Raw genomic sequence first — 24,471 nt, 5'->3', positions numbered from 1 at the left:
ATTATCTACTGGACATTTTCTGATTGGGTGTTTAGGCATCTCAGACTCAAAAGGTCTAAAACAGAATTTATTGTTGCCTTCCCCCTCTTCCAGTCCTGCCTATTTATCAGGGGCACTGCCATTCTTGCAGTCACCCAGACTTTTAACCCCGGTGTCTTCAACTCCTCCAAGAACATCTAAACATGTTTCCAAATCTTTCTCTCAATGACATCTCCTGCATATTTCTTTTTTTTTTCTCCACTCAGATACCATTCATCTTTATCACTTCTTGCTTGGAATGTTTTAATAATTGGGCCCTGGTTGGGTTTTCTGTGTAATATCTCTCCCCTTGACTTTATTTTCCATGTAGCCTCCAAAGCAGTTTTCCCAAATTACAGTTCTGACTAATCATTTTCCCGCTCATTAAATTCCCCGTCTCCTCTAGGATCAAACATTAACTTCTGTGTTTGGCATGATCAGCCTCACTCCACACCGTGATCCAGCCACAATGACTTGCTTACTATTCCTCGAATCCATGTCTACACTAAACTCTCATCCTCACCTTCCTCACCTCTCTTGCTGCTCCTGCCTTCCCTCCGGGGTTACCTTAAAATTACTGTGGGAGGGGGGAGTGTATGTGAATACACTGCATGTATGTGTATGTGTGCGATGTGGGGGGACACGCTTACACCCATGTTGTGTTCCCTGTTAAACTGTAAATTCCTTGAGGACAGAGAGTGTTTTGTTTTTGTCTTTATATTCATATCTCCTACCACTGTAATCAGCGCATAATAATACTTAATGTTTGTTGATTAATTGAATGTTCATTGGTAATAGTAGGAAAGTGTGAGGGGGTAGGTATGGCATGGAGTGACCACCCCTTGGATTTTTAACAAAAGGAAAGCTGAGCTTAGCCTGATATGGTGCCATATAGGAGATTGTAGCAGAGCTCCAAAGATTCAGAGAATGGATAGGATCCCATGGATTAAATTTCAGTAGACTAAGTTAGTGCAAAAGAGACAGGAAACTTCATTAATAACCACACAAAGCCAAATCAACACAAAATTATGAGGAAAAATAGAACTTCTCTATGAGGAAAAATAGAATTGTTATCTTCGTCAGCTTGACGTGTATGAAGTAAAACCTGAGATGTTTTAATTTATAGCATTTCATGTGATTGTTGATAGTATACTGTTTTTTTAAATTGCCTTTTGTATCCTTTAGACTACTTAGATATTAAAAAATGGCTTTTATTTTTATATATTTATATCCGCCTCATATATACCTTAGATCTCAAACTATTCTCAGAAATCAGAACAAAGATTTGTTCCCTCTTTTATTATAGTAGCATTAGTTTTATGTAAATGCTTTTAAATCTCATGTAATTAAAAATGCCTTAATAATTGTCACTTGTTTAAGACTTTTTTTCCCTTTTTGTACAAGGTAGTACCTAACATTCTCCTGTTTTTTAAAATGACATTACCTAGCATATATTTTTTATGTATACATTTGGACCTTATTGTGGTATACAATATAATATATTGTTCTAAACTTTATTTTCACTAATCTGCTTTGCAGTTATCCTAGTAGTTAGTCTTTGTCAAAAAGGGAGTCTTTACCCCAACATTTTGGGTCTTTTGATTGATGGAGTAGTTGGTTGCTATGTTTAATTGCTTCTGGAAAATCTTTTTTTTTTCCTATTGTTTATATTACATTGATAATTTTTAAAGTTATAACCAATATTTTAAAAATTGATGACTATTTCTTTATAATAGACTTTAAAATCTATTATTGCTAGGCCTCTTCTATTTCTCTTTTTTGTTGTTTTTATTTCTGTCAGAATTCTTTACCTTTTCTTCTTCCAAATAAGATTTTTTTAAATGATTGTTCCATTTTACAAAGCATTTTCTTAGTGGTTTTGTTTGATACTAAATCTGTAAAGTAATTTTTGTATTGCCATTTTTTCATGATATTGTGGGTCATTTGTGAATAATGAATATCTACATGATTTTTTAATTCTTTATTTTTGTAAAGGGTGTGCCAATCACCCTTTAGTCACATATAGTCCTTACTATTGGTTTGGTAATTTAACTTCCATATATTTTATGCTTGTACTTATTCTGAATGGAATTTCTTTTTTTTCTATCTTCCTAATGATATATTTTAGTAAGATATAAAAAGGCTGATGATTTTTATGAATCTCTTTTATAAACTACTACTTTATTGAAGTTATTGTTTGGTTAATATTTTCATTAAATTTTTGGATCATCTGTAAATAGAGATAATTTTGCCATATTTTGGGGTTATGTTTATTTTCTCAATTTATTTTTCTTGTCTTTTTTCTATAATTAGCATTTCTAGATCTATAGATGATCTTTGAATAATGCATCTGCATTAGACATTTCTAGATTTTATTGGAAAGATTTGGGGGGGTTTCTCCATTATAGTAATGTCAGCTTTTGGTTTTAAAAAACTTGTTATTATTAGTAATAATATTAATAATAAGGAAAGTTTCATTGATCTATATGCTTTTAGTAATTTTAATACATGGATGTTTTATTTTATAAATATTTTCCCATCTTTTAATTTAATTACATGACTTTATTTTTTTATTATTATTAAGCTATTATGCTTCTTTTTTTAAAACTAATACTAGACTATGCCTATATTTCTGATAAAATTTCAACCTATTTAGCCTATTTGTGAATATTTCTTTTAGTTTCCTTGCTTATATTTTATTAAATATTTTTGCATTAGGATTTATTAGTGATTTAGATCTATAGTTTCCTTTCCCTTCTTGGGTTAGGATTTGTCTCATAAAAATAAGTTAATATAGTAGGTTTTTTCTTTCCATTTTTATAAACAACCATGAAAGGTTAATTTTCTTTAAATGTTTGATAGAATTAGCATAAGTTTATTTGAATCCAGTGTTTTTATTTGAGATTGCATTTTTTATTTGTTTAATTTATGTTTCTGAATTCTTCTATTTATATATTTTACTTTTTTGGAGCAAGAGTAAAGCTTAAATTTGTATTTTTGGCTCTTGAGGTTTCTCAGAACTATATTTCAACTTATTTTTAACTCGAACTGTTACCATTGGATCAAGATTCTGACTATTAGAGTGTGACCACCTGAACTTTAGATTGTTCTTATAGGACATCACTTGGAGTTAAAGAAAGGGATGTAATCTGTCTTATGGGACCTTTAGTAAAGAAACTGAAATTTTCCTGAGTCAGTGTTTTTCATAATTTCACTTAACCTAATGATTTTTCTATTGCAGTGATTTGCCCAGAGGCTGAACGTGATAGCCAACCCAGCAACTACACCTTTGAAGTTTTCCTTGCCAATAACACTGACTTCCAGCAGTTTGAAAAATGGTGGAATAAGTCCAGGACAGTGCCTTTGTATCTTGTAGGATTACTCCTACCACTGCTCAACTTCAAATCTCCATCTTTTTTTGCAAAATTTAATATTCTAGGTAAGCCCAAGTATCTCCTTACAGCAGAGTGCAATCTCACATCCTTAAATGCCCATATTTTCTCCTTCTAAATAACCTATTCTGAGAAATTTTCTTCTTTCCCAATCAGTTCTTTTCACAGTCCATTCATTTACCTAGACCATTTCACTATGCCATTTGGAACTTCTGCATTCTCAATAAACTCCCCTATATTTTTTAACTTTTTAGTCAACATTCCTTCCATCTCCTCACTTTAATTTAAACCTGCCTTTCCCCATGAGGATATCATATCTCTTGCAACCATTTTTATCTATATCAATTTTCTTCAGCTCTCCATTGTAAGAGGAAGGATTGTTCCACTGCCACCTGAAGGTCATTCTTCTGTCCCTCCTCCAGATATCTTTCCTTTTTCATAGAGTATGTAATCCACTTGTACCACCCTCTTCCCTTTTTTGTTCCTTCCTTCTACTGAAGGAAATCTAGATCTTAGATTTTTTTCGTTGAATTTAGTAGCCATCTTATGGTCTTCCTCTGCCTCTCATCCCCTGTTGTCATTCTTAGGCTGTTCAATACTTGTGCTGATAAGCCCTCTAACAACCTGAATACATAGTTCTTTACCCTGTTCAACTCGCATTGCTACAAATTTCTTCAATCACATATTATCATGTTTGTACTCCATCTTTATATTTGGATCTCAGCTCTTGAAACTGATTATTAGGCTCCTGCAAGTTACATTAGTGGGTTCCTTTTTATCCATCCTTTTTCTCCTAGACTATCTTTCCTATTTGGTTTCAGTTCTTTTCATACCAAAGACTGGTCAAAGTCTATAATGTTTCTTTAAGCTACTATGCCAGAGTGCCTTGTCCTTTTACTCTTGCTTCTCCTATTTCTTTCATTTTTCCCAAATACATGCAGAGATAGTTTTCAACATTCACCTTTGTAAAACCTTGTATTCCAAATTTTTCTCCCTCCACCCTACTCGCTCCCATAGACAGTAAGCAATCCAATACAGGTTAAACATGTACAATTCTAAACGTATTTCCATGTTTGTCATGATGCATAAGAAAAATCAGATCAAAAGGTGAAAGAAAAAAAAACAAGCAAACAACAATAGCAAAAAGGGTAATGAAAATATTATCCTTTGATCCACATTCAGTCTTAATAGTTCTCTCTCTGGATGTGGATGGCCAAACTTTTTTTTTTTTTAAAGAAAGCTAACTTTCACCAAGCCCTAAAAGGACATTGGCTAAACCCCAAACCAGGCCATAAAACTACAGCTGTTGCTTCTAGCTATCAAGTTCCTTTTGAACTAGTTATTAAATCCCTGAGTGTAACTACCCCTTCCAACTAGACTGTCCTATATCTCCACATGCTCCCCATTTTCCTGTGTGTGACATCCAAAGCAGGGTAAAGCCCAGGATCTGCAGTTTATAACATGTAATAACACCTAACTAGGACTGGTTTCTAACATTTTAGCCAATTCTTTCTTTAATTCTTTCAGTTGTGTCCTAACTTAATTTCTTCCTTATCATCTCAGAATTCCATGTTAAAGCAAGTCCAGATTAGGTTTTTTTGTTTGTTTGTTTTGTTTTGTTTTTTACCTCACAGGGTTTTAGCTTATGTTAATGTAATCCAATTGAATTTAATCATGACCAACTTTAGCAAAGTTGCAGGTTATAAAATAAATCCCCATAAATCCTCAGCATTTTTATACATCACCAACAAAATCCAACAGCAAGAGATACAAAGAGAAATTCCATTCAAAAAACTTTTATAGCATAAAATTTTGGGAATAAAAAGGAAAGTCAGGAATTATATGACAAAATTCAAAATTTTCCCACAAATAAAGTCAGACTTTAAAAATTGGAAAAATATTCATTCCCTGGATAGGCCAAGAAATAATAAAGATGATAATACTCTAAACTAATCTATTTATTTAGTCTATACCAATCAAAATTAAGAAAATATTTTAATGATCTGAAAAAAATAACAACAAAATTAATGGAATAATAAAAGGTCAGAATCTCAAAAGAATTAATGAAAAAAAAAAAAATCAAATGAAATTGGCCTACTGTACTTGATCTAAAAAACTATATTTAAAGCAATCACCAAAACCATTTGTATTGCTAAAGAAAAATTAGTTGATCAGTGGAACAGGTTAGGTTCACAAGACAGAATAATCAATTAAACAATCTATTTTACAAACCCAAAGATCTAACTTTTGGGATAGAATTTTATTTGACAAAATTGGGGAAACTGGAAATTAGTATGGCAATTGGCATAGACCCACACTTCACCTATACCAAGATAAGATCAAAAGGGTATGATTTAGACTAAAATCAGATTTAAATAAATTGGAGGAACATAGGATAGTTTATTTCTAGACTTGTGGAGGAGGAAGAAATTTGTGACCAAAAAAAGACTAGAGACCATTGATCACAAAAAAGAAAATTTTTTAATAAATTAAAAGCCCTGCCAAAACTAATCAAACAAGATTAGAAGGAAGCAACAAACTGGGAAAATATCTTCCGTTAAAGGTTCTATAAAGGCCTCATTTCAAAATATATAGAAATTGCTCTAATTTATAAAAATCAAGCCATTCTCCAATTGACAAATGGTTAAAGGAATAACAAATTTTCAGATAAAGAAATTAAACTAACCTCATAAAAGGGTGTTCCAATCCTATTGATCAGAGAGAAATTAAGACAACTCTGAATACCACTACCACCGATTTAAAAGTGAAGGGAAAAATAATGATGATTTTGGAGGGATGTGGGAAAACTGGGACACTGATACATTGTTGGTGGTTGGAACAAATCCAACCATTCTGGAGAAAATCAATTATCCCAAAAAGTTAAATCTGTCATACCCTTTTTAGCAGTCACTACTGGGCTTATACCCCAAGGAGATAAAAGAAGGAAATGCCTGTACCAAAATTTTTGGCAGCCCTGTTTGTAGTGGCTAGAAACTGGAAAATGAATGGATGCCCATCAAATGGAAATGATTGGGTTTGGGTATATAATGTTATGGACCAGAAGGATGAATACAAGAGGCGGAAGATTTACTGGATGCTAGTAAATAGGCAGCAAGATCATTATATCGTCAACAACGATCTGTGAATGTACTCGTGGGTGTTTCTTTGACAAAAGACCTAATTCAGTTTCAATTAATCAGTGATGGACGAACAGCTACACCCAAAAGAAAAAAAACTGGAAATGAATTAAACTGTTTATTTTTTTCTTCCTTTATTTTCCCGAATCCAATTCTTCCTGTCAACAAGAAAACTTTTGGTTTACCAACATACATTGTATCTAGGATATAGGACATATTCAACATATATGGACTGCTTGCCATCTAGGGGAGGGTGGAGGGGTGGGAGGAAAACGGAACAGAAGTGGTCAAGGGATAACGTTTAAAAAAATTACCCTGGCATGGTTATGTCAATAAAAAATTTTTTAAAAAAAGAATTTTATAAAAAAAAAAAAAAGAATTTAATCATGGACCCTAAGGGAAAGTCTAATTAAAAATAAACTAGAGTCAAAGAATAACTTGAAATGTTGCAATCAAATTTGAAAGAATTTTTTTTTATTATTGGCATTCTCCTCAGAATCCATTATTTTTCTCTGATATTCTTGTTCCCGAACTGAAACTTTTATCTTCACCTCAAATTAGTTCTGTGGGAAATTGCTCTTGGATTCATAGAGCAATAAAGTTTCCTATATTTAGTTTAAAGTACTTCCTAAATTCTTTTGTAAGACACTCAAATGATAAACATTTTCTGATTGTTTCTTTCTTATAGGCACTATATCAGTTATCTATTTGATTTTCTTTGTCACCCTGAAGACTTTTCAATTGGGTTTCCATTTGGAATTTCATTGGTTTACATCAACAGAGTATTTTGTGCCAGGTAAGCTGTTAGAGACAAATTAAAAACTATAAAATCAGTATTATCTGTAAGTTTACAACCTTGCTCTATAATTATTATAGAACTATCCTATTCTTTGTTAAACTCTAAGTGGTTTCTATTAAAAGTAATAAGATAAAATCAGGGCTAAGGTTGAAGCCTTTTCCCTCTTGATTTAGTTTAGTTAAGCAAGTTAATTTATTCCTTGCTGTCTTTTCTGCTTTGAAAGTAATGTATGTTGGAATAAAAAAAAAGAAACAGTTCTTTAATCTTAAGGCTTTCCGAGAGGATATTGGATTTTGGAGGTTGTGAATCTGTTGCATGATTGACATATGTAGATAATGTCTACTTTGAGTCTGTTTCTCAAGAATTCTGCCTATCATCAACATTGTTTCTGTTATGGTAAGATCTTGCTAGTTTTGTAAGAGTGAAGATTATGATTATTGTTTCTCCTTCTAGTCTTTTCATTTTTTTTAATATTTTGATGTTTCTTCAGTATAATAGACTATCCCCTGAAAAACAGTGCCTAACAGTATTACTATGAGAATCAGGCAGGATGATTAATTAGAAATAAAAATGTGGTGATTTTCTTTACAAGTAACAATACAAAGGGAAGTATAAAAATCCCAATTCTTACAGTTTTTACACTAAAGTTGGATCTCTCTGAGTAGCAAATTGTTTAAGTATGGTTTTGAAGCTTATTTTTTTTTCTTCCTATAGCTTTATTGGTTTTGTTTTTACATTACAAATCTTTACAGAGTATCCCTGCCACCACTTGATGAGAGATCTCTTGTAGTGAAGTAAAATAATTAAGTAAAACTAACAATTTAATGGCCTCATCCACATATGTAGAGTATAGTAGAATATTTGTGTGGGGGGGGATTAATTTAGAGAAATCTAGTTTCACTTTTCCTAACCCCTAAACTATTGATAAAAGAAAAAAATTATTTTGTAACAAGCATTTATACTCCAATAGCACAAATTCACTCATTAATTGTATAAAAAAAAATAGTTTATGTTATATATACATAAACGTCTCATTCTGTACCCTAAAATATACATATATATTTGTTAGCTATGCATTTGTGTGTGTATAAAACATGTAAATATAATTATGTATATATTCATATATACAGATATTGTCTTATTTTGTACCCTAAATCCATCACCTCTCTGTCAGGAGAGAAAGTTTATATTTCATTCACAATCTTCTGGAATTTTGATGGTCACTGCATTGATCATGGTTCTTATAGTCTTCAAAATTATGTACAATGGTATGGGTACATAGAAATTGTTCTCCTGATTCTTCTTAGCTTCATTCTTCACTTTATAAAAGTCTTCAAAATTGTTCATATTTATATTGTTATTATATTGTTCTTCTGGTTCTGTTCATTTTACTCTGCATCTGTTCATATATATCTGTCCATCGTCTCCTTGAAATTCTGTTTTTTCTCTTTTTTTTCGCTGAGGCAATTGGGGTTGAGTGACTTGCTCAGGGTCACACAGCTAGGAAGCCTTAAGTGTCTGAGGTCAGATTTGAACTCGGGTCTTCCTGACTTCAGGACTGGTGCTCTATCCACTACACCGTCTAGCTGCCCTTTTTCCCTCATTTTTACATCACATTAATGTGTGTTCCATCATATCATTTATCACAACTTATTTAACCATTATTAAACCATTGTCATTAAACATTATTAACCATTGTCTCCTCAATTCCACTTAGTTACAAGTTCTGGCCCATAACAAAAAGGATGTCCACCAATTGAGGAATGATAATATTCAATTACATTCATATGTCATAAGTTATTCAGCCATTCCCCAATTGATGGGCATCACCTCAATTTCTAGTTCCTTACTACCACAAAAAAGGCCAATACAAACATTTTTGTACATGTGGATCCCTTTCCCTCATTTATGATCTCTTTGGGATGTAGACCCAATACCCATTCCAAATGGAGTCATGAAATCAGACATAATTGAAATGACTGAACAACCATAAAAAGGCAAACAGGATAATCAAAATACAGCACATCTACACTGAGAAACAGGTTCTTCAAAGACTTCTCTCTTTGTTATCATTCATATTTATATGCATTATTTTACCTTTTCTTCCCAGAAAGTTTGATGTGGCCCCTAAAAGTCTAAATTCATCTCACTGGTTTTTCACACTTTTGAAATTGAATGCCAAGAGAAGAGGGCTAAGAGAAGAATGCCAAGAGAAGAAAAGTATCACCAATACTTTTAAGATCAGTTGTTGAGAAAAATCATACAAACTTTTCTTCCTTCTCTGATCTTTTTTGTGGAACATTTTCCTAGCAAATTTTTGCCATTCCCATGTAATGTTGGTCAAAAGAAACAACAAGAAAATTTTTTTTAATTGGCATATCTAAAACAAAACAGAAACTACTGATTTTTGCTGTTTAGTTATTGATCACATCTTTGGCAGCTAATGTATCTCTCCTAGTTGTAAATTTTGATGATTTCTCTCCTTTTTTTTCTAGAGATCAGATTGCATTTTCCACAGTTGACTGGAGTACTTACTCTTGCTTTCTTCATTCATAACTGTGTTATTACACTTCTAAAGAACAACAAGAACCAAAAGAACAATGTAAGTATGTATATGAAGGAGTAACTTCATTTTATCCCATGTATAGACTTTTCATTTGTTATTAATCATTTTATATTTGAAATAGAAACATACATTTTTGTCATTTTGCCTTCATTTGTAAAGTTACTAATATTTTGAAATATTTAGATTTGTGATAAAAAAAGGAAATAAGCATTTATTAATATTTATTATGCGCCAAGCATTGTACTAAATGATGAATATGTAAATACAAGCAAAAAGACAGTCTGTCCTTAAAGAGCTAATTAGTTGGGTCTTCTTTTAAATAAATCTTTATTGATGTCCTTTTTTTCTTATATTAGCCAAGTTTTCCTTAGTATTCCACCTCCTCCTAAAAAGCTATGATCTTGAAACCACATTTAAAAAAAAAAAAAGAAAAAAAAAAGGAAAAAATCAGCACAATCAATTAATACATTGAAAAAGTATGAAAACATGTGCAATGTACCATACTTGTGGATCTCTCATCTTAATAAAGAAGTGGGTTGACAGTGTCCTATCATATCTCTTCACTTAAGTCATGCTTGACTTGTATAATTTTGCTACATTCACTTTTGATTTCTCTGTATGTGTGTGTATGTGGGTTGTCTTTCTTTCCATTTATATTAATTGTTGTCACTGTGTATATTGTTTTCTTGGTTCAGTTTACTTCATTCGGTATCAGTGCAGATCTTTCCAAGCTTCTCTGAATTCATCACATTCATCATTTCTTACAACACAGTAATATTTCATTACATTCATTTGCATATACATTCAGTTTGTTTAGCCATTCCCCAACTGATGAGCCCTATTTGTTTTTAGTTCTTTTCTATCACCAGAAATGTTGTAAATATTTTTGGTGTAGATCAGGACATATTTCTTACTGTTGGCCCCATATAAGCCCAGTAATAGAGTCTCTGATTCAAAGGATATGGACATTTTAGTTAACTTATTTGTGTGTAATTCCGAGTTATTTTCCAAAATGGTATTTATGCAGCAAAGGGTTTATATTCCAATGCAGGAAGACAGCACCAAAAAAAGGAGTGGAAGAGGAGCGGAAGCAAAGATTATTTTGAAGCCCAGAAAATTAGGAACAGTTTTGGGAGGACAGTAAAGGCAGATCAATCTGGGCCCCTTCACAAAATGGAGTCTCCAGGAGAAACTTATTGATGGGCAAAAGGGATGAGCTTTACAGACAGATATTTAATAGTGAGTAGGCTGCAAGTGTGATAGGATGAACTAGAAGAAGGAGGCGTAAACCACTGAGGTAAATTCCATGATGAAACAGCATTAGAGGTAAAATTTTGAAGTCTAAAAGGTGGGGAACGAGGCCAGGAGAGGAATCAGCTTCTCATACAAACCTTTCATCCCTTCAATGTGTGTATTCCCTCCAGTATGATACAAATTGCAATCTATTTGTGCCCATTGATGCCTTGTGGCTCTAGCTATGTACCATGGCATGTATCATAAATTTGCTGCAGAGGTTTCAGTCATTTTGTTGGGGGCTTTATTTTAGTTCTCTTAACTTTATTGGAGTATCAGTAGAGCACATACTCTGTTCCTTAGTTATTTCTACGTAGTATGTGTGAGTTTAAATTACTTATTGAGAAGATGCTAAGATATATGACTAAGCTAAAACATTTTTATTAGTATACTGCTAGAACATAATTAATAATTCACATTATAATTTGGTCATCCAACTTCTTGATTTTATAGAAGAGGAAACATCAAGAAATATGGTATATTGAAAGTTATAGTGGCAGAGCTGAGACAAGAACCCAGGTTAGTCTAGTTACCTTTTGTGCAGCAGTATCCAATAAATAAGATCATGCCTTTATTTTATTACTCTATAAAACCTGAACATGATTGGGAGGAAAGAATTGTTTGAACCTAGATATTTTTGAATTAGATTTGCTTTGTTCTCTAGACCTAGGCCAAATCTGTTTTTATCATGAGAATGTGGGTGCTTTAGAGATTTATAAGAAGTTAATGTTCTGGTCTTTTAGATTTTTGAAAAGTATTTGAGAACTCTGTTTAAAATTATACTTGTCAGAGCAATGCTAATAATAAAAATGAAGTGAGCTTACACATAGTTGGCCCTAGTCCTTATTAGTTCCATTAGCCAAGCTATCTTAAGAGTAGTACACAAGAAGTGTGTGTGTTTATATGTGTGTATATACATATCAAGTTTTTAGGCTCTGGGACAGCTCAGAAGAACATAGTTAGGCTATTTGTACTTTTGGCTTTATTACCAATTCATTTAGATAGCCACTCTGGTCATAACTTCATATCTTTATGGAACTTGGAATGATCCCTTATAATATGATATAAAGAAGAATACCAGGTATGGAAATCTCAGATCTGCCATTTGCTTTCTTTGTGACCTTAGGCCTTAGTTGTGTTATCTGGAAATTTCAAGGAGTTGGACTAGATAACTAGTGAGTTTTCTTTTAGCTCTAAATTTATGATTCTTTTGTCCTGATTTAGAGCCACTAAAATTTACAGCCAAGTCCAAACACAAGAATATCAATTATCTCTCTATAACAAAAGAAGCAGCTTCCAAAGCTCTCTTGAAAATAGTAGATATTGCAAGTGAAACAACAAATCATAGATAAAATCAATAATTTCATACAAGAGAATGACAGTAATGAAACAACATATCAAAATTTATGGGATGCAGCCAAAGTAATTCTTAGGAGAAGTTTTATGTCTCTAGATGCTTACTTGCATCAAATAGAGAAAAAAAAGATCAATGAATTAGGCATGCAACTAAAAAAACTAGAAAAAGAACAAATTAAAAACCCCCAATTAAATACCAAATTTGAATTTCTGAAAATAAAAGGGGAAATTAATGAAATAGAAAATAAGAAAACTATTGAATTAATAAACAAAACTAAGAGTTGGTTTTATGAAAATAGTAAATATTTTCAAAATAAAAGTTACTCTAAATATTTTTTTGGAGTCACTAAGATTCTTAAGGTCATGTTTCTTCTTCCTTATTAAGATGTTAGTATTATATCATCCTATAGCTCCTTCCATTTTTTTAGATTTCTCTTGACTTATATTTATATTTCAAAATTCCTACTCGGTTCTTTTTATCTCCATCATCAGAAATTCTTGGAAGTTCTCTGTTTAATTAAAATTCATTTTTTTCCTCCTGTAAGATTATATTCTTTGCAGGCTAAGTCATTCTTGATTATAAACACATTTATTCTTTTGAAAAATTGTATTCCAGTATCTCATTTATGTTAGAATGTCCAGGTCTTATGTAGTCCTTACTTTGATTCCTGGTACCTTGAAGAACTTCTAGATTTAAATTTTTTTAATTTATAAAAATTATTTTTTGGCTTTAATATTTATGGGACTGGTTTTCATTTATATTTCCTGAAATATAATATCCAGGTTTGTTTTGAAAGTATAGTCTTCACTAAAAACCATTACATTGAATTCCCAATCCCTATATTTTTGCCCACCTGCATTTTTGATTTCCTTCACAGGCTAATTGTATAATATTTCAGAGTCTGATTCTTTTTGTACAGCAAAATAACAGTTTGGTCATGTATACTTATTGTGTATCTAGTTTATATTTTAATATATTTAACATCTACTGATCATCCTGCCATCTGGGGGAGGGGGTGGGGGGAGTAAGAGGTGAAAAATTGGAACAAGAGGTTTGGCAATTGTTAATGCTGTAAAGTTACCCATACATATAACCTGTAAATAAAAGGCTATTAAATTTAAAAAAAAAAAAAAAAAGAAAGAAAGAAAGTATAGTCTTCAGAGAATCCAGTGATTCTTAAATGCTCTCTCCTTGACCTCTGTTCCAGTTGTTTTTTATTGTTTTTCAATTGTTTTCATATCAGATATCTATTTATTCTAATATTTCTTGCTATCTCATGGAATTATTGATTTGTATTTGATCTACTCTAGTTTTCAGGAAGTGGGTTATTTGGGTAAGATTTATCACTTTCTTTTTTAACCTCTTTTAATCTTCTGGTTCTTTCTTCACAAATCTTTGTTTCATTTTACATCTCTTGCTTTATTTCTTTTAGGTACTCATGCATTCTTTGAGGAAAATGCATATTTTTTATTAAGACACTGTTTATATTGACCCTTTTCTTTTAGGCTGGATTTTTGCACAGCCCCAAATCTATGATTCATTATATTGGTTGGTGTCTTCTTTGGACCTTTCTAGCCTTCCTTCTTGTGGGATTTTGTACCAGTGTTAGGTCTGCCACCAATTGCCTTCTGTAACATTTGTGTCTTAACCCAAATGACCTGGGTTCCTGTGCCAACCTTTATTTCCAGGATTAAGTCTATCTGGATCTTGGAGGTTCATAGCATTTGATCTTGAGTGCTCAGTGGTGATTCAACCCTGTGCTAAGGACCTTGGACTTCTGGAGTATCCCTTAGTACCAATGTGCCTGCACTAGTTATCACCTTTTCTGGATTCTTCCAGTGACCTACTTTTGATATCCAACTTCCCCTATGGCTTTTTTAGGGAAGCCCTCTGGCTTAGCTCTTTCTAGATATGGACTTTTGCAGGCTACACGATTCTTCAAATGGTTTCTGGTTCCCTGGGAGGCTGCAGTTTTATCTGCCCACAATGGAACTGGCTTTGCTGATAGGCCCCTTTTGTGTTACCTGTTGACTTCTCAATGACTTTTCATACAGCTCAGAGGTAGAAAAATTCACTTTTTTTTAACTTCTGGTCAGGCAGTCTTCTAGGCTAGAACTCCAAGGGCTCCATAGATTGGAAAAGATAAGATAAAGAAATAAGTGCTTCAGGCACTCTCTGAGAGAGAGAGAGAAGGCTATATATGTGAAGTAGTAGTCTACTGGCTGGTAGGTACGTAAAGTGTATGTGGGGCAGTAAGGTGCACTCTGATGAGTTTGAGCCAGATTGGCCCTACGTACTTCAGGCATCAACTAACTGGAGAGCAACCAGAAAAGGGCGCCAGGATGCTGAAGGGTCTGAAGCTCATGCCATATGATAGTGATCTGGCAATGTACAGCCTGGAAGAAAATGCATATTTAGACTTTTTCTTCCAAAAACTTTTCTAATGAGTAGAATTGTCCAAAAGTGAGATGCATTGCCACTGGAAATAGTGTGTTTCTCTTAATTAAAAGACTTGAGATTACATGACAAAGGAACATGCTCTTTCATATGTGAGCCAGAAGAAACTAAACTATCCATATTGCCAAATCTTGTTTCAAGAGAGGAAGTTTAGAAAGGGTCCAGCTTCCATGGATGAATTCTTCTGTGCCTACAACCTATAACTCGCTGCCAAGAAAAACCTCCATGTCAGCAGAAAATCCTTAGCAGTTGATATATTGAAAGCTAACAGGAGAGGGTATTGGGAAAGATGTGAATCTTTGCCCAGAGATATGGACTCTCTGATTTTATTCTGTGAAAGAAAAGTAACAGATCTTGGGTCATTTTAACCAATGGGTTGAGAAAATTAGTGCACAGATTAACAGTGTCTAAAGAAGCACTTTTTTGAGTTAGCTGTTATAGAACTGATTGGCCCTTAACACAATTGGTCTGTTCTGTATGTCTAAACATCTTGAAAAAAGCTCATGATTACACTAAACTTTGTGATGAAGTTCTAATGATTGCATGTAGAACTAAGAAAAAAATTTTTAAATCTTTTTTGTAAATGCACCTCACACTTCTCAAATTGGCTAAGATGACAGGAAAAAATAATAATAAATGTTGGAGGAAATATGGACACTAATGCATTGTTGGTGAAGTTGTGAAATGATCCAACCATTCTGGAGACCAATCTGGAATTATGCCAAAGTGTTATAAAACTGTGCATACACTTTGATCCAGTAGTGCCATTACTGGATTTGTATCCCAAGAAAATCATAAAGGAGGGAAAAGGACACACATGTGCAAAAATGTTTGTAGCAGCTCTTTTTGTAGTGAAAAAGGAACTGAAAACTGAGTGGATGCCCGTCATTGGGGAATGGCTGAACAAGTTATGGTACATGAAGGTAATGGAATATTATTGTTATATAAAAAATGATGAACAAGCTGATTATAAAAAGGCCTGGAAAGATTTACACAAATTGATACTGGGTAAAATAAGCAGAACCAGAAATACATTATACACAATAACAGCAAAAATGTGCTCTGATCAACTATGAAAGGCTTGGTTCTTTTCAATAGTTTAGTGATCCAAAGCAATCCCAGTAGACTTTGGTCAGAAAATGCCATCTGCCTTCAGAAGAAAAACTATGGAGATTGAATGTAAATCAAAACATGCTATATTCATTTCTGTTTTCTATTTTTTTATCTCTTCCATGGTTTTTCCCATTTACTCTGATTTTTCTTTCCCAACATGATTCATAAAGCAATGTGTATTAAAAATAAACTTGCCACAATAAAAAAAAAAGGGGGTGGGGACTCTTTTGGTGGATTATTTTCCTTAACTTATTTCAAACCACACTATTGAATTAGGCATAAATTTTGTCTTAAAAGGATATTATATTCACAGTAAACACTAAATATTTAAAGTAGAGGTAGTATAGTCTCCTTAATGTTTTATATATAGAGAGAGAGAGAGAGTGATTAAACTGATTTAAATGATTATCTTATCATGCATGAGGGTTAGCATTTAGGTCAGTTTGGTTTGCCCGGAATGTAGCATGATTGAGAGGGAATAAAAAAATAAGTTTGGAAAAGTAGATTATGCAGTTTGGATGAAGTGTTAGTGATATGAGAAGGAATAACATGAAATAAAATTTGATAGGTAAGTTGGAACCAGACTGTAAGTGGCACTGACCAAAAGGCTAAGGAAAGTATTGTTGTTGTTTGAATTCATTAAGAAGTCAGAGTAATTGAAGGTTTTTTAAGCAACAAAATGACATAGTCATACCTATTAACTAGGAAGACCAGTACAACAGTTCTCTGTAGGATGATTGTAGGAGGAAAATACTGTAAACAGGAAGCCTGTTAGATAGACTGTTATATAATTCAGTAATATAAGTGAAAAATAATAAAGATTTGGACCTAGATGAGAAAAAAAGATAGGTACAAAAGATACTACAAAGATAGAGCAGTAGGATTTATTAAGTGCCTGCTGTGTACCAATTACTGTGCTCAGCACCAGAGGAAGACAAAGACAAAAAATAATCCCTTCTCTTCTGGAGCTCACAGTTTATACACACACTAATTTTCAGCATTCGTTTTTTGTAAGATTATATGGGTTCCAAATTTTTTTCCCTTCCTCCCTTTACTATTACATCCCTAGAACAATAAGTAATGTGATACAGTTTATACATATACAATCATTTTAAATATGTGTTCACATTAGTCATATTGTGAAAGAAGAATCAGAATAAAAGTGTGGTTTTTGTGAACAAGAGGGGAAAAAAAATCACAAGAAAGAAAAAACCAAAAAAAAGTGAAAATAGTACATTTCAATCTGCATTCAGACTCTATAGTTCTTTTTCTGGATATGTAGAGCTTTTTCCAACACAGTCTTTTGGAATTCTCTTGAATCATTGCATTTCTGAAAAGAGCTAAGTCTTATCATAGTTGATCATTGCATAATGTTGCTGTTACTGAGTATAGTATTCTCCTGGTTCTGCTCACTTCACTTAGCATCAGTTCACATATGTGTGTACGGGTCTTTCTGTAAAATTTTCCTGCTCATCCTTTCTTATAGAATAATAGTATAACATTACATTCATATACCACAATTCGTTCAGCCATTCCCCTATTGATGAGTATCCTCTCAATTTCCAATTCTTTGCCACCACAAAAAGAGCTGTCCTTTCCCCTTTTTTGTGATCTCTTTGGGATATAAACCTAGCATTGGTATGGCTGGAACAAAGGGCATTTATAGTTTTACAGCTCTTTGAGCATAGTTTTAAATTGTTCTCCCAAACAGTTGAATCAGTTCATACTTCCACCAACAATACATTAGTGTTCCAATTTTCTCACATCTTCAACAATTATTATTTTCCTTTTTTGTCATATTAGCAAATCTGATTTGTGATGTGATATCTCAGTTGTATAAGTTTGCATTTCTCTAATTGTTATTTAGAGCATTTTTATATGACCATAAATAGCTTTAATTTCTTCATCTGAAAACTGCCAGTTCATATCCTTTAAACCACTTATCAGTTGGGGAATGGCTGTTTTTCTTATATAGTTGACTCAGTTCTTTATGTAGTTGAGAAATGAAACCTTTATCAGAAACACGGGCTGTAAAAGTTATTTCTCAACTTTGTGCTTTCCTTCTAATCTTGGTCCTATTGATTTTGTTTTGCACAGTTATGTACAAACAAACTCTGTGCAAGATAAATTGAAGATAACTATCTGAGGAAACAATAGTATTACCTGAGTAAATACCTGATTTAAAAAGTAATCAGGAAAAACTTCTTAAGGAAAGGTAGGATTTTGGCTAGAAGATTAGATGGAAGCCAGGGAAGTTAGGAAACAAATAAAAAGGGAATAATTTAAAGTCAGTGATGAAAAGCCCAGTCAGAAGATGGAACATCTTGCTAGAGAAGCTCTAAGGGGGCCAGTGTCACCAGACCACAAAGGGCATTTATGGGGAAGGTAGGAGGGAGGTATAAGGAGATTGGAAAGGTAGAAGGGGGATCAATTAGGAAAGGCATTAAAAGACAAAAGGTTTATATCTGTTCTTGGAATTTATAAAAAGCCAATGGAGTTTACTGGATGAGGGAGTCAGGGGAGGCAAAACCAAGATGGCAGAGTAAAGACTGGGTGAGGAAGGCACATAGTCAGGCCTGTACTTTAGGACAGCATAGTGGAGGATGGCCTAGATACCCACCAGCCATTGCAGTAATCCCAAGTGATGAAGCTAAAAATGTCAGAAGAGAAAAGAGGGGAAATTGAACAGACAGAATTGAAGCAAAGATAATAAAATTGATGAGACTTAGCAACAGATTAGATATGATGGGGAGGAGGAGGTGAAAGAGAGAGTTAAGGATGACTCACTCAATGAGCAGGACCAAGAGATCATTATATCCTTCAACAACAATACTATATGATGACCAGTTCTGATGGACCTGGCCATCCTCAGCAACGAGATCAACCAAATCATTTCCAATGGAACAGTAATGAACTGAACCAGCTATGCCCAGAGAAAGAACTTTGGGAGATGACTAAAAACCATTACATTAAATTCCCAATCCCTATATTTATGCCCACCTGCACTTTTGATTTCCTTCACAAGCTAATTGTACAATATTTCAGAGTCTGATTCTTTTTATACAGCAAAATAATGTTTTGGTCATGTATACTTATTGTGTATCTAATTTATATTTTAATGTATTTAACATCTACTGGTCATCCTGCCATCTAGGGGAGGGGGTGGGGAGTAAGAGGTGAAAAATTGGAACAAGAGGTTTGGCAATTGTTAATGCTGTAAAGTTACCCATACATATAACCTGTAAATAAAAGGCTATTAAATTAAAAAAAAAAAAAAAAAAAAAAAGGATGACTCACTCCTGGGTGGTAAGCTTTGGTGACTGGGAGGATGGTATTGCCCTCAATAGTAATAGGAATATTCAGAATAGTGAAAGATTAGGAGTGGGGGGATGTGACAGGAGTATGGGGAGTTCAGTTTGAACATGTTTACATTTAAGATGACTATATGGCATATAGTTCATGATGTCTAATAGTTGGGAAATGTTAGATTGGAGGGCAGGGCAGGACACATAGATGTGAGAGTCATCTGTATATAGATAGTGGTTGAATTTATGGGGACTGATTAGTTCACCAAATGCAATGGGATAGAAAGAAAAGAGGGTCAGGTAGTGAGTCTTGGAGTTGGTGGATACTATCTGGATGAAGTTCCAGTAAAGGAAACTGAGAAAAAGCAATGTGGGGAGAGGGGGGCAGTCTGCTGGAGAAGATAGGATAGAATGTAAATAGGATTGCTTGGCAAGTGGAGCCACTTCTCCATATGAGACAGGTATAGGACATGTTATCCAAATAATATAAGAGGAATATAAGGAGAGATCAAGGAGATCTACAAATGACTTCAATCTTTTAAGGCCGCCAAATATTGCATTAGATGTCTTTACTGCCCTAATCATCTGATGCCAAAGTTAGAAACTAAGGGGATGCAATTAGAGCCAGGTCAAGTGAAACCAGAAGAACAAGGCAGTCCACTGCCCTGCTGAAGATAAGCCTGATTTACCTTTTATAGCAGTTGTGTTCCAACCACACCCTCCCCTCCTACACAGCTAAACATTATGCTTATTGAGCATTTTCTACCTTGTCTAAGATGAACTCATTTATCAAAAACATGTATTTTTCTATCCATGGTATTTTCTTGTTCTTGATCCATATAATTTTAAACTTTCTTTTAGAATCAGTTCACCTCCTTCTTAGCTTTGACAGAAGTATAGGGTTCTGGGAACTCACAAGGATTTAGCTTGGGGTAGAACAGGGTGTGAAGTAAAAGGAAGCAATATAGCTAAGCTTCCCTCCAGCCAAATTTAGAAGATGTGCCAGACCAAAGGTGACAGAAGGATCTGCAAACATGGGAAAGGTCCAGCCAGAAACACATGGCTTCACTGGAGTACTTTATCACTCAGGGAAAGGTGTACACCAAGGTAAGAGGAAGTCCACAAGCCATACTTGAGCATCACCAGACTAATACCAGGGTACTACAGTAGGAACAGGTGAAAGCTGATAGTTTTGTTGCCTACTCTCTGTTCTGGCTCACAGATCCAAGACAGACTGAGAAAGGACCTGGGCACCATTCCCGTGTAGGAATGGTGTTTGAAGGGTAAAGGGCAGGGAATGTACCTAGAAAGGAAAACATTCAGAAGCAAGAGGCAGTTATGTGGCTCAGACTCCCAAGAACAGAATTGGGTCTTGATTCCAACTTCTGGCCTAGCTTACAGGACAGGACTGTCAAAGGAGAGCCTACAATTCTTTCATTCTAAACAAGAGTTTTTCAGCTGATAGGGCTAAGTCTATTGTTACTCTGATTGAAAGTCAGGTCAAAAACTTACCAAGTTCAGACCAGGGAGCAGCAATCAGATTCTGCCTTGGAGCAGACCAGTTTGGGGGCATTAAATAGTTTGTAGGCCCAACAGGCTCAGTTTTCCTTCCAAAAATATAGTAGAATCCAGTCCAAACATCAAATCCACAATAAGGAAAGTAGGCTGGAAGAGTGAGGAAACTATAAAGAAGCACATTGTAAAAAGCTATTATGGTGTCAGGAAAGCTCAAGACAAAAACTAGGAGAGAATGACTCCAAAACATCTATAAGCAGAGATTGAGAGAAAAACACAACTTGGGCACAAACTTAATTAGAATTCTTAAAAGAGGTGAAACAAGAGTTGAAAAATGTTTTTATAAATGAAATAAGACTACATGAGGGGAAAAAAATTTTAAAGAAATGAGAGCTATACAAGTAAACCTCAGGTGATAGGATGGATAAGTCTACAGAGAAGAATCTTGAGTCTGCAAAGCTTTAATCGAATTGATTTGAATTTGGATTGAGTGCTGATTGAAGTTACACAGGGATTTGAGTTAGGTAGTGAATGAGATTACAGAGATAGACAGTCCTAAGAATGGAGATTCATTTCACAATGAGATGAAGGGTGAATCCTGAATGGAGATGAAGGGTGAAGTTACAAAGGAGTTTGGATTTGCCTGTTGTGGGAAAATATTAAATCCATGCCAGTTTGATTAAGTCTTAAAAAAGAAAACTATAATCAGTTTTCAGTTTTATACCCCTCAAGAGGTGGCAAAGAATAGAAATCTGAGGAGGGGAATTGGGAGATGGTAGATTAAGTTATGCTACATAAGTTATGCTAATAATAGAATACATTGTGCTGTAAGAAATGAAGAAGGGGATGGTTTCAGAGAAAGTTTTCAAGATTTATGTGAACTGATTGAGTAAAGTGAACAGAACTAGGAAAACAGTTTGTACAGGAACATCAATATGGTAAAGAAAAACAATTCTGAAAGAAATAGGAACATTAATCAATATAATAATCAAATATGATTCCAAAGGACTAATAATGAAACCTGTTACTCACCTCTTGATAGAGAAGTGAAGGATTCCTGGTGCAGAATAACACTTGGATTTTGATGTTTGTTTTTAATATAGGAAGTGTGGAAATTTGTTTTGCTTGACTATGCACATTTGTAACTAGGGTTATGTCTTTTGTTCTCAATTGGAGAGTAGAGGGTGGAAGACAAAAAATGTGGATTTTTGCTGATTGGAAAAAATAATTTTTAAAAATTTTACTTCACTATGAGAAATTTATTAATATAAAGAATTCAGAGAAACATGGGTAGATATACGAACGGAGTTGGTAAATAAAGCAAAGCGTGTGTGTGTGTGTGTGTGTGTGTGTGTATGTGTGTGTGTGTACCTGTGTGCATGCATGCATTATGCAACAATACAAGTGAAAAGAAAAAAAGGAAAAGGAGAATTAGAGGAAAGATACATTGAAGAAGAGATTAGTCTTAAGCCAAATAAACTTTGAGGATATGCAGAGCTATTTATAATTCTTTTTGAGCTGGAAAATAATTTGAGTCTGAGGGAGCACCCACAAGGGAAATTAACAAGTATAAATGTAAGTATACAAATGTGATGGAATACTCTTGGACTGTCAGAAATGATAAAGGAAAGGATTTCAGAGAAACTTATCAAAGTCCTATGTGAACTGATGCAGAATGAACAGGATCAGGGGGACAATTTATGCAATGAAAGAAATATGGCAAAGGCAAACAGTTTTGAAAGAATTAGGAATTCTTATCAGTGTAATGACCAAGCATGATTCCAGAATACTAATGAGGAAACATGCTGATAGAGAAAAAAAGGATTCAGAATGCAGAAAAATGTTTTTCTTTGGACATGGTCAATGTGAAAAATCTGTTTTCATTGACTATATATTTGGTAATATGTTTTGTTTTTCTTTCATTCTCAATTGGAGAGAAAGAAGTGTGAAAAGACATATTTTTGTTTGGTGAAACAAAATATTTCCTTTTTCTTTAAAAGGAACTCATTTCAGGAGCAGCTAGACAGCACATGGATAAAATACTGGCCCTGGGGTCAGAAGGATCTGAGTTCAAATTTGGCCTCAGAGACTTGACATTGACTAGCTTTGTGACCCTGGACAAGTCACTTAACCGCAGTTGCCTCACCCCATTCCCCGAAAAATTCACTTTGGACCATACCATTTCTCCTTGGGAGTGGTCCCCCATCTGGGTCTGTTTATTATCCCAGTTATCAACAGCTGCATCTCTAATCCTTCTATGGAGCAAAAGCAAAATCCCCAACTTCAAGCTAAGTCTTCTGAAGTCTGCATTTCATCATTTTGGAGCCCAGAGTGGCTCTGGAAATAGCTAGTCAGCTTCCTAAATCCCTGATAGCACAAGTCCTTAAAGTTTGTACTCTGTATAAATAGATTGAGGACCTGCTGGTGTTTCTGATGTAATAGAAGCTATCCATTGACTCACAGTCTTGGGGAGCCTGCTCAGCACTCTTCATAGTCTTGGCCAAAATAGCTTAATTATTATATTTATATAATTATATAATAGCCCTTCATCTGGGATAGGTTGCCTGCTGAGCCACCCCTACTTCACAGGAAATAATCCCCTATTGGACACTGGAGGGTTTTCATATGGAGCTTACAGAAACAATTGGAACCTAATTATGGTTTTATATTTCCAGTTACTGGATTCACTGGCTCGGGTAAGGCAGGGGATCCTAGAAGTTTATGCTACCTCTTTAGCCAACTGCATTTTGTTGATTTGGGGGAGTTTTAGCTGCACTTATCTCCGTGAGTAAGAATGTTATAATTGATCACTGGCCAGTTCCTATAGCCTTTACCATAGTCCATATCGTTCTGATGCTCAAAACTGAATTTCACAGCTGCCAGATATTGCAAGACTCAGCTTTACAAAGACTTGGTCCTTGTTTTGTGAGAGGTTGCAGCCCTGCACACACCTCCCCAGTGGTGATTGAGACAGTCTCTGGGTACCCCTATGATCAAGTACCTGCAGGTCTGGGAGAGCAGCCATTGCTAAGTGTTCCTCCTAACATCACTCCTTCCCCCATCAAAGCATGCCTCATGCTTCATATAAAAAACCTAGCCTGGTACATGTTACCACATCCAGCCGCAAGTGGGCCTTTCCCTGCTGTCCCCCTCCTCCACCCATCATTGTCCCTCAAACCAATGTTCTCTTCCCTGTAGACTTAAGGACGATTTTCTTGTTGCATTGTCAACTAGGTCAATGTGAAGTAGTTTGAACGAAAGGAAATTAAAGTGATAATATACATATTGTTTCTTTAATCTCTTTCCTTAGCTTTCAAAGTTATTTATGCTCAGAGAGAATAGGATCGTTTCCATAATTTAGTTGTGCTGAAGGGTTTGGCTGTAACTTTTTAGTGCTGATAGATTGCAGATTCGTCCGACGTAGAGTCTGCAACTTGGCTCTAACAGATGGCTGTATTAAACGTCTTGAAGCTTTTAACTTGCATGGGGCCAAAAGAGAGAGCAGCAACAGATGGAAGC

The 24,471-nt window shown here is 34.4% G+C and overlaps 1 protein-coding gene across 4 annotated transcripts in view; it reads left to right on the top strand.

Annotated features, from left to right (window-relative positions):
- Window positions 1-24,471, top strand: part of SLC38A9 (solute carrier family 38 member 9) — an 84,071-nt gene that overhangs the window by 37,946 nt on the left and 21,654 nt on the right. For all 4 annotated transcript variants that reach the window (XM_031965127.1, XM_031965138.1, XM_031965148.1 and 1 more), the window contains 3 exons: window positions 3,260-3,457; window positions 7,236-7,343; window positions 9,842-9,948. In XM_031965127.1, the coding sequence (XP_031820987.1) occupies window positions 3,260-3,457; window positions 7,236-7,343; window positions 9,842-9,948 (413 nt within the window). The remainder of the gene's footprint in view (window positions 1-3,259; window positions 3,458-7,235; window positions 7,344-9,841; window positions 9,949-24,471) is intronic.

Source organism: Sarcophilus harrisii, chromosome 1, assembly GCF_902635505.1.
Source record: "Sarcophilus harrisii chromosome 1, mSarHar1.11, whole genome shotgun sequence".
In the NCBI taxonomy this organism is placed as follows: domain Eukaryota; kingdom Metazoa; phylum Chordata; class Mammalia; order Dasyuromorphia; family Dasyuridae; genus Sarcophilus; species Sarcophilus harrisii.
Note: the sequence above shows the minus strand (reverse complement) of the source record. Positions and strands in the feature narration are given on the sequence as shown.